The sequence below is a fragment of the Castanea sativa genome, chromosome 12 (assembly GCF_040712315.1).
Source record: "Castanea sativa cultivar Marrone di Chiusa Pesio chromosome 12, ASM4071231v1".
In the NCBI taxonomy this organism is placed as follows: domain Eukaryota; kingdom Viridiplantae; phylum Streptophyta; class Magnoliopsida; order Fagales; family Fagaceae; genus Castanea; species Castanea sativa.
In genome coordinates, this window is record NC_134024.1 from 48,940,829 (window position 1) to 48,951,372 (window position 10,544).

At 35.3% G+C, this 10,544-nt stretch overlaps 1 protein-coding gene across 1 annotated transcript; it reads right to left on the minus strand.

Annotated features, from left to right (window-relative positions):
- Positions 1 to 3,975: 3,975 nt before the first annotated feature.
- On the minus strand, positions 3,976 to 9,397 carry LOC142619152 (putative pentatricopeptide repeat-containing protein At3g25060, mitochondrial). The gene is made up of 3 exons (XM_075792227.1): positions 6,993 to 9,397; positions 6,658 to 6,788; positions 3,976 to 4,131 (listed from the first exon to the last, which is right to left on the minus strand). Exon 1 carries the CDS (start codon positions 9,328 to 9,330, stop codon positions 7,171 to 7,173), a length of 2,160 nt encoding a protein of 719 aa, XP_075648342.1. The 5' UTR covers positions 9,331 to 9,397; the 3' UTR covers positions 3,976 to 4,131; positions 6,658 to 6,788; positions 6,993 to 7,170.
- Between the last annotated feature and the right edge of the window lie 1,147 nt (positions 9,398 to 10,544).

A 10,544-nucleotide genomic window follows, 5' to 3' on the forward strand; every position in this document is an offset into this window, starting at 1 on the left:
AAAAAATTCTGAAAAAGTGCGTGAACACTGCGTCACTACGCGTGAACAGTATGCGCGCACTGCGGTTTTGCCCCCCGCAGCAGAAACGAAAAAAAATAAATAAATATTGAAACGCGTTTTGCGTCTAGACGTGGACGCAAAACGCAGCACCCAAACGCCCTCTTTATAAGACACTTTTGGAGTCACTAAGTCCACAACAACTATAGAACCTTTAAGTTCAAGTGTTGGACAGTATCTGGTCTACTGAATCTGTAAACAAACCAGGCAATACCATGAGGTTAAATGGAAGACCAATTTGTCTACACACACAATACAGAATACAACAACGGACAAAATTCCACAATTTTCAATCTTCCAAACTAGACCTTAAACATTGTACTTAGTTTAAAATCTCTTAATTAAATTAACACTATATGTTTTCTACAAATTCACCTGAATAAAACCAGAATACAAAAGCTTTATAAAACTCTGGCTGCACTTCCTGCATTTCTCTATACATTTCAACTCCAATTCCAATTTGTTGTTTTGTCACTGGATCCTAATATGCAAGCAACCTTAAAAGTCAACATTTCAATGTAAAAAAACATGAGAATGCAGTTCAATGTAGAGCAATATACAAGCAAGAAACTCAAAGAAGGTAACTAATTATGTTACAACAGCTTATTATTATTATTTAGTGTAGGTAATTGTTAAACCTGAAAGAAAAATGTCAAAAACACAAAAAACACTCGTCTCTGTTACAGTTCACAGGATATTGTATAGCTTCAGTATGTAAGCATCTAAAATTGAAGCTTAGTTCATAAAGTAACTGCAACAATCATCAACTATACATCAAATTTTAATTATTTTACAATCCTACAGTGTTAATTAGTGATGCAAGCAGCTGTAAAAGCATTTGCATTTGCATTTGCTAGATACTGCTAATTGCAACAACAAGAGGCGGTGAATGTGATCAGGACATAATTTGATACCTGCAAAATCATCATCTGTGACACTTGGAGGTATCCTAGCAACAAAAACTCAAGAACAACACTTGGAAGTACCATTTCTTCCTGTGGAAAACAGTGAGTTTTTCTGCGGAAAAGTAAATAAGAGACAGCTCTTTCTCATGAAAATATAATAAATTTCAATTTCAAAAGATTATCCCATGAAACAACAAAATCATCTTGGGAATATAATGGCAAGGCAAAAGCCAACTACATACCCCATGGAGTGAATAAGTATTAGTATATTAACTATATCATCATCCAAGCCAAACAGCTAGAGCTGTATAATACAATATAAAATCAAAAAATGCAAAAAAAATATCTCTTTAACATAAAATCCATTAAAAGATATGGGTAAAAGCTGTCAGGCGAAAATAAAGTTTATCTTGATAATTTTATTAGTATTTTTAGCAATAAACAACCAATGAATTATATTGTAATAACCCATTCTACCATGCCATAAGGAAACATATCAATGTAGATGATAATCACTTAGGACAGGATTTCAGCATAGAAACATACTGAGCTTATACACTTGAGCTTATACAATATTTTCAATCTATTGTAAAAAGTAGGTGGGCTTTCTAGCCAAGAGTAGCGCACTCACTGCTGAGACTTTATATGGACTTCATAGGTCTTGGTACTATTTGTTCGTTTATGCTGTTTTATTCTCCTTTTAAGTTATACTTTCCTTTGTTTCTTATTGTATCCAAAATGGAGGTCCACTCAAGGCTAGCTTTTCTTTAGCATTTTATCTTTTATACTCTCTTTTGAATAAATTCTGTGTCATATACTTATATATTGCAACATTAAATATAAATAGAGAAAGTTCTCTAGTAAGAGGTAACTTGTTGGTCTTTATACCAAATTGGTCATTATTGATACCTATGAGCCAGCAGCAAGAGAATGGAGAGAGAATTTTATAAGTTAACATGGGTTGCTATGGTTGTTCCGCCAAAATTTCTATATTTTGAAAGAAACTCAAGCTTCTCACAATATATCAGCATAGTGGAAGTGACGACAAATAGGCAATACTTCATCCACATAGATATAACTCTTAAAACTAAATTACAAAAACCAAGGAACGTGATTTACAATGATTTGAAGTATAACCAAGTAATTTTCAATTTCAAAGCAGCTATAGCTTTTGTCTACCAGCTACCTAAGAGTTTTTTTCCCCTCTTTTTTCTTTTTGTAGCTAATAAAAATAAGTTACATATAAAAAAAAAAACAAACTTGGGAACAAAACAACAGACCAATCTAGTTTGAACACATGTATTGATTTAGAGTAATGCAAGGGTAATTTAGTACAAAACCAAGGTCATAGGTTCTTTACTCTTACGCAAATCAAATGGTTGGCTATTTCAGACTGTAATTGTGCTATGAGCAGATGATTATGGGCAAGCTCTGTTGCATATGGTATACAGGTGAAACGTATTTTGGCTTTTAACATCAATTTGTATTAAATACATATTTTCATCTAATAACACATAAGTACTATCAAGAATGGGCTACCAAATAAATCTTAATTAAATTATATAAATCTTCTTAATATTATCTATAATCATAGTGTTACTCATAAAAATCTCTCTCAGTTAGAGACATTTCTAGATTTCTGCTTCCGGCACCTTATGTTAGTTGGATCAATGTTGGGTAATGGCCAATACACATAAAATATATATATATATATATATATATATATATATATATATATATATATATAGTAAGGAGATTTATATGCATAAGAAACCACATACTTATATCCCAAACCCCAACATACAAGCAGCCAACAAATAAGAGCAAACTAATTTTACTACATAATTATTTCATTTAAAAACAAAACACAAAAAGGGGCACAACTCTAGTATATTAAAAAGGTAATTTTACAAAGGATGAGCCAAGAAAAGAATTTTGCAGCATTCAAAACAAAAATAACTGCAAAGAGACCCAAAAAGTGGGGGCAGATGGGAGAAATTTTTAAGGATATTGATGCTTACTTCCATCTTATGGAATTAATGAATGACAATTGACAAGCAACAAACAATTTTAAAATATACACCAAATCATTGGAATTGATAGACAAAGAATTCTCTCTACATGTGCACATCAATTTTAATAGAACTCAAAGAAATATGCAATATTTTTTTCGATCCAAAGGACGAAACTTAAACAAATACAATTAATCACATTTTGCTGACTGAGGCAAGACAGATAAAAGATCCATCATCTCACATGTCCAATCATCCAAATATAAACAGTCCATATGCTGTCTTTTTTTTTTCTTTATAAAATTTAATCACAAGACAATGGGAACTTAAAGCTGTAAAACTAAAGATTTGGAACGCAATATAGGAGGTACCACCTCAAGATGGTAATCAATTTAAAGAAAAGAATTCTTTTAAGCTAGGAACAAAATTTGCCTTTGAGTAGCAACTTGAACCTCAAGTATCCTTTCATTATGGGTATGTTCAGCTACAAGAATTTTTTGCCAGCATGAATATCAGATAATTTAATTGGAAATAATGCTCAACCTACCCTGATTAAATTTAATTGTCTAGCAGCTCAATACCTAAGGATCTTCCGAAGTGCTAAATGGGACAAAGCCAAATCCATGAGAACATCTTGTTTGGCAATTTTGCTACCATAGCAGAAATCAATTAGTCACCAAGCTGCAAAAACCCACCATCCAATATACAGAAAATCTGGAAAATCTGATTCATGAAAGAAACTAGATACTAACGGTCAAACAATAATTGCTCATCAAACCAATGCCTGTAAAATATTAGTTTCCAGCTTAGTGAAGTAGGTAGGAACTTAGGTAATCATCAACCTGTAATTCTCATTTGTATGGAATAATTTTACCAAAACTAAGTAAATTTAAGTTCTTGCAGGCTAGGAGGGTAAAATATTATAAAAAATTAAGTCTCCTAGCAAGAAATGAGAGCATTAACTAGCAAAAAAAAAAAAATTGCATGAACAGAGGACGAACATTGAACATAGAAACCAAAAATTACTGTATCTATAAGCAAAAAATTTAGAATAGAAAAAATCATGTACAGGAGTTGTTCACCGTACCTTCATCACCAATATTACATTTTCCAATTCACCAAACTTACTCATGTACTGCCTAAATCCTTTCCAGAACCTGTAAAAAACCACATCAAGAAAAGGGTATATTATTAACAAGAAGAGCACGTCCTACAATTTGAAGATACACATACTACCAATTTTTGGACCTCACTCGTCATAACATCTAGGCTCAAAAATAACAAAGAAGCACGGCACATAAAAAGAAATTCAAGTATATGCCAATGAATAGTATATATATATATATGCATCTACCAAGATTAGTGAAAGGAGGCAAGATGGTGACATGACATTGGTTTCTAAATGACAAATAAGACGAGGATAAGTTCTTAATTCCAAATTTTCAAGGATGGTAGCTAGATGCTCATAGACTGAAAAGGAGTGCATATATAAAGGTCGTAGCCAGCGCACAAAGCTTCCAATTTTTGTGGAGTCTGGAAGAAGTCATAATAGGCAGCCTTAACACAACTAATGATATTCAATTGATAGAAGAGAATCTATCTACTGCAAATTTTAAAGAAACAAATCAATATTATTGCTTTATTTTACTAACTCAACAGAGCTAACATGTCATACAGACACACATATCAGGAGTTGACAACACTTCATTTCTACAATCAAATTTTCAATGAAAACAGAAAATAATGGAATTAGTTGAGTCTCTTATCTTGGGACCTAGAAAACAAGAAGGCCTACATCAAAAGGAGCCTAATTTAACTTTTATAGGCCCAATTTCAAGGAAACTCAACACAAACTCCAAATACCTAAAAGCATAATTTCCATAGATTTCTAATCAAGAAAATGGCACAAAATTAGCAAAATTCGTCACTACCTCAGAGATCGTCAGCAATATAATAGAAAAAATAATTGGTCAGGTTTCAAACTTCAGAAAATCTCAAAGTCCAGGTGTATATGTTATACTACAAGACCAATCATATAGGGCTACAATCCCACACACATATCTAGGAGCAAAATCCTTTCCAAATCTTTCAACATATAATGTAAATTTCATTGCTAGAATAACAGCCAAATTACCTTAGACATATGAGACCAAGTTGCATAGGTTTAATTATTAATTAATTGACTCTTTACTTCACATACACACAAAAATATAAGATAGGTTCAAGTTACATCCGGTGTAACTCTACAAGAGTTTAACATTTCTTAAAACATAAATTTTCATGAAATCTAATGGTGAAAAAAACGCTACTAGTCATGTCATTAAACGAGCCCCCTGCCAACAATATCTTTTATCTCCAAAGTTTAATACATTCTCTCTCTCTCTCTAATACCGAAAGTGATCACCTTCTCTCTCTAAGCTCATCTCCTCCTCCTCCTCCTCCTCCTCCCTCTCCACTGCTTTTGTTGTGTGCCGACAACTTGGTTGTGCTGGCCATAAAACCAGTTGGCTCTAGCATAAAGTAAATCTATGGCCTTCAATTTCAATGCCACCAGGGTAGGGAAGATCAAAAAGTATAGGGAAGCTAAGTATCTATAAATGTATGAGATAGTTAGGGTTTATAAATGGGTTTTCAAGGCACTGGGTTTAGATTGGTTAACTATCCATTCATTTGGATTTCATTATTGTATCAAAAACGGGCTTTTGAGTATTAGAGGTGTAAATGATGAGAATCTAAAGAGAATAACAAAATATTTACATGGAAAACCCTTCTGCATGAACAAGGAGTGAAAAACCACAGGTGATACAAGGAATCCTCTACCTCTAGCAACTAGTATTACCGATATTGGAAAAGGATAAACATTGAACAGTATCTCACAATGATGAATTGTGTTCTTTATGGAGGTCAATCCCCCTCTCCTTTATAAGCCAAGGGAGGAGGTGGACCCCTTACAAATGCTAAATCCTTATTGGCTATGAATACAGTACAAAAACACTAACTAAAGTAGAGGAAAAGTGAAAATAACCCTTAACGTCCCCTATATGACAAAAGGTATGCACAATCAGCCATCAAGCAATAGTTCCACACAAACTTCTTAATGTTGCCCAGAATTTCAATGAGCACGTCTAGAAGCCACTTAAGCATATGTCATTCCCCACTTATCCTTTAGTCCATCACTACAAGAAGAAAAGGGAATTGTCCCTTTGCATAAGCTCAGAAATCTAGCATTCTTCCCCAAAACAGGGAAGAAAATACACCAAATCTGATCAAAAGAGTTCACAACCTCTACTAGCCACTAAATTCAATTATATTATACATATATGTGTTTGTAAGTATGTAGCCACAAGTGATGTACTAAAACGAATTACCAGATACAGTTGGAAAAGGGCTGCTCTTCAAATCATTTCTATAATGGTCTATATTATCAACTAGATACTAGGATATGTGAACAACATCTAGAAATAATAAACATATGAAATTCCCTGAGTTGTGTCTATACTTTCGATTTTGCTTTTGTTAGAGAATCCATGTTGTGAATGTCAAACCAAATAATATCCTCAAAAATTTTGAATTTTCATGCAGCAAAAGTAAAAGCCACCATATTATGAGATGAAAAAAATGTATTGCCTTTGACACTAGAAAGCAAGAGAAAAAAAAATTAAGAGTTCAAAAGGATTAATTACCAGAGCTGTTAGAGGCAAATCAATCTTGTTGATGCTAAGCATATGGGAAGACATTTGGCTTAAAAAAAAAACCCCCCACGTCCTTTTCTTTGGCATTCCAATTATAAGTAAATCCTTTCAACAATCTGCATCTACCATGCGCAATAAAGAAAGTGTATCATTTTCCGCAAAAGCTCTTTGAAATTAGCTGATGCATATGGTATAAAGGGGAAATTGATAAAGTGGCAGATGTATATCAACACCCAAATTCAGCCAGCAACCCAGCTGAATATGGATATGTTGGATGGGACCATCTCAAAGCACTGTACTGGTTACCAAGCTGTATCTATACACACCTTAAAGGTAGTAGTATGCAATTGCGATGTTAGCTTGCTTGTCTCTTCCATTACCCATTATAATATTAGCAACTTGCTTTCCTAAAGAGATGTCAGATCCTACCCTCCTACCCTGATATTCCAACACCCCAGCTGTGAAAAATCCAGCAAAGAGAAAGGAAATCTTTGCACATTGGCTTCACCAGTAGTCACCACATGAGCAGATCCCATTCTTGATGTGATGAAATCGCTTCACATCCCTCACAACAATCTCTCTGTTCACAATTTTCGTAATGAACTTGGTTGCTTCATGGCAATCCCCACACACCCTAAGGTTCTTTATGATCAGTAATCTGGTTCCAGGCCCTGTGTTTAAGAGACCAAAAGCAATAGCAAGCCTCTCACTGTGATTACATAACATTTTTTCTTTGACTTCCTCATCAAGGGAATGCAACACAAATTCAGTCTGTGGGACATATCCAATAGCCCTCATTTCATGATCCAACTTATCCAAAAGTTGCATCATATTCTCATTTTGATAATGGCTCTTATCTTCCATAAGAAAAGCATGAAGTTTTCCTTTCACTTCCACTACACTATACCCTGGCACTTTCTTCATCCCCGTCTTTTTCATGATTTTTCTAACACTAGCTACATCATCCCACTTCCTCGCCTTTGCATAGTAGTTTGAGACCAAAGAATAAATTCCCAAGTCATCCGGATTTAACTCAAGAACCTTCTTTGCAGCCATCTCTCCAATCAACAACTTGCCATTTTTGCAGCAACCTGCCAGGAGAGCAACCCAAACAGCAAGCCCCGATTCAGCATTCATGGAATCTATTAGCTCACAAGCCTCTTCAACTCGACCTGCACGAGCCAAAAGATCAACCATACAAACATAATGCTTTTCCGTTGGAGGGACCTTATATTCACTAACCATACGATTAAACCAGTATTGACCTTCTTCCACAAGACCTGAGTGACTGAAGGCCGAGAGAAGGGAAGAAAAAGTAGCATGATCTGGTTTTAGATTTGTTTTTGTCATCTCTAGGAATAGTGACAGAGCTTCTTTTCCATGCCCATGAATTCCATAGCTGGTTATCATTGCATTCCAAGAGATTGAGTCTTTGGAGTTTATCTGATCAAAGAGAGTGCGTGCCCAAGAAAGTGCTCCACATTTTGAATACATGTCAATCACTGCAGTGCCTAAAACTCTATCAAAAGCAAGCCTTCTCACAATATATCCGTGTATAGATTTACCCAATTTCAAAAACCCAACTTGGGTACATGCTAGAAGTGCACTTACAAGAGACACTAAATCTGGTCTGTATCCACAATCCTGCATCTCTACCAATAAATTAAGTGCATTCCCCGCAAAACCATTTTGGGCAAAGCCAGATATCAGTGCACCCCAAGATATGACATTCTTACATGGCATATTCTTGAAAACATGACAAGCAAGCTTCAAATGTCCATTCTTGGCATACATATCCACGAGGCTAGTTTGAACTACAACATCCATAGGAAGATCTTTCCTAATCAAATACCCATGAACAGAAAGACCCAATTTTAAGTCCCCAAGATTTCCACAAGCCTGTGTCAACCCCACCATCACAACCCCATCTCCTTCCATTCCCTCCTTTTGCATTCGCCTATACATATCAACCGCTTCAATTGGCCGCCCACTCTGCGCAAACCCACTTATCATAGTTGTCCAACAAACAACATCCCTCCTCGGCATCCTATCAAAGACCACGATCGCTTCATCCATCTTCCCACACTTTGCATACAAATTCAAAACTGAAGACCCAACAAACACATCATACCCAAACCCACAATTCATCGCTCTACACCAAATTTCCTCCCCTGTTTTCAAATCCAACAACCTCGTGCACGCCTTGAGGGCCACCGTGAAAGTTGAGCTATCGGGTCTAACACCTTCCAAAATCATTTGACTATATAAATTCAGAACTTCAACTGGGTACTCTTTACGCGAATACGCAATGATCATGGCATTCCATGCATCTACGGCTCTTTGAGGCAATACATCAAACACTTTTCGGGCAGATTTAATGTCGCCTATTTTTACATAGGAAGCGATGAGTCCACCATTGGAGTTTCCATGCTTGAAGAGGCCGGTCATGAGCATGAGAGCATGGGTTTTAGATGTTGATGCTTTGTCTTTACAGGCTAAGAGGAGAGCTCTAAGACGGTTTGGGCATGGAAGGGAATGCATGTATGTATACGAACCTGATTTTCTTAACTCTATATTGTTACTGTAGAGTTTTGGTTTGTAGCCGTAGGCAAAAGAACAACAGAAAAAATTGGAGGGTAATGGTAACTTCAAACTTTTGAACATCCAATTGTATTTGTAGAACGACCCACGTCACACTCACACAGGGATTTGATTTCCCTCGCAGAGAAAAAACACTTTCATGAGTTTTTCTTTTCAAGTTTGAATAAATTAACACTGGTTAACACTTTCATAAGGATCTCTTAACTAATTGGGAAACTTAGTATAAAAATGTAAAATTTATTGAGCACCAAAACACTTGCAAAAGCAAATCTCTCCATAATTAGTTGTAAAATAAATAATAAAAATAAAAAACAAAATTCACACTTAATATTTTAATATACACTTTAATTAAAATTTTAATTATGAAAAATAAGATAATTTTGGAAACATGTATTGCCCTTAAGCAAAGGGCAAGTTAATACAAAACATTTTTAATATCAATTTAGTAAAATTTAGTTAATTGGATGTCAACGGGGGAAAATGTTTTTTCCCTTCTAGTTTGGGTAGAATGTTGTGAGAACACAATTTGTACCTAAACCTAAAATAGGAAAGATAATAGGCCCAACGAGCTCAATACAATAAATTTATAGAGTGGGTTTGAAATTTAGGTCCTAATGAGCTTGTAAGTCAATTATAATGGGCTAAGATCACAATAATAGCAAGTTTGAATGAAGTAAATTGTCTCTGGACTCAATCCGAGGAGGCTAATTCCTCTTTATATGTCTCCCTCCCTTAATGACAAGTTGCAAATATTGTTTCTCCATCTCTCGTGCTTTTTCTCATCTTTTTCTTTTATCCCCTTTTCTCAAAGACCCTCTTCTATTTTATGCCTCCTACCCGTTCTCATTTCCTCCCTCCACGTATAGGTTTAGATTGCTAGTGTTGATACTTGTCTCATCAACACCTTCCTGAAATCTTTAGGTAATAATTATAAGGTTGAAAATCACTGTTCAGATATCACTTCCACATTAATGCGACTAGAGATTTGGATACAAAGCATTCAATGCGGTGGTAGCAGCTTTCTCTTACATATTTTATAGTTGTTCCTTTGCTCTGTGCTCTCCTGAAACATATCCTCATTGATAGAACCTCTTGGAAGATCATTCTGAACAATAGGACGTACTATCTGACCTTGCTTCGCTTAGCCGAGAAGACAGCCCTTCTCAAACTTCCTCCTCCAACTACCTCCTTTAACCTCTTCGATCGCAACTTGCTTGTGGACCTCTAGGTCTGACATCTTCATTATTGTTTATCTATCCTCGGACAAATGAACACCC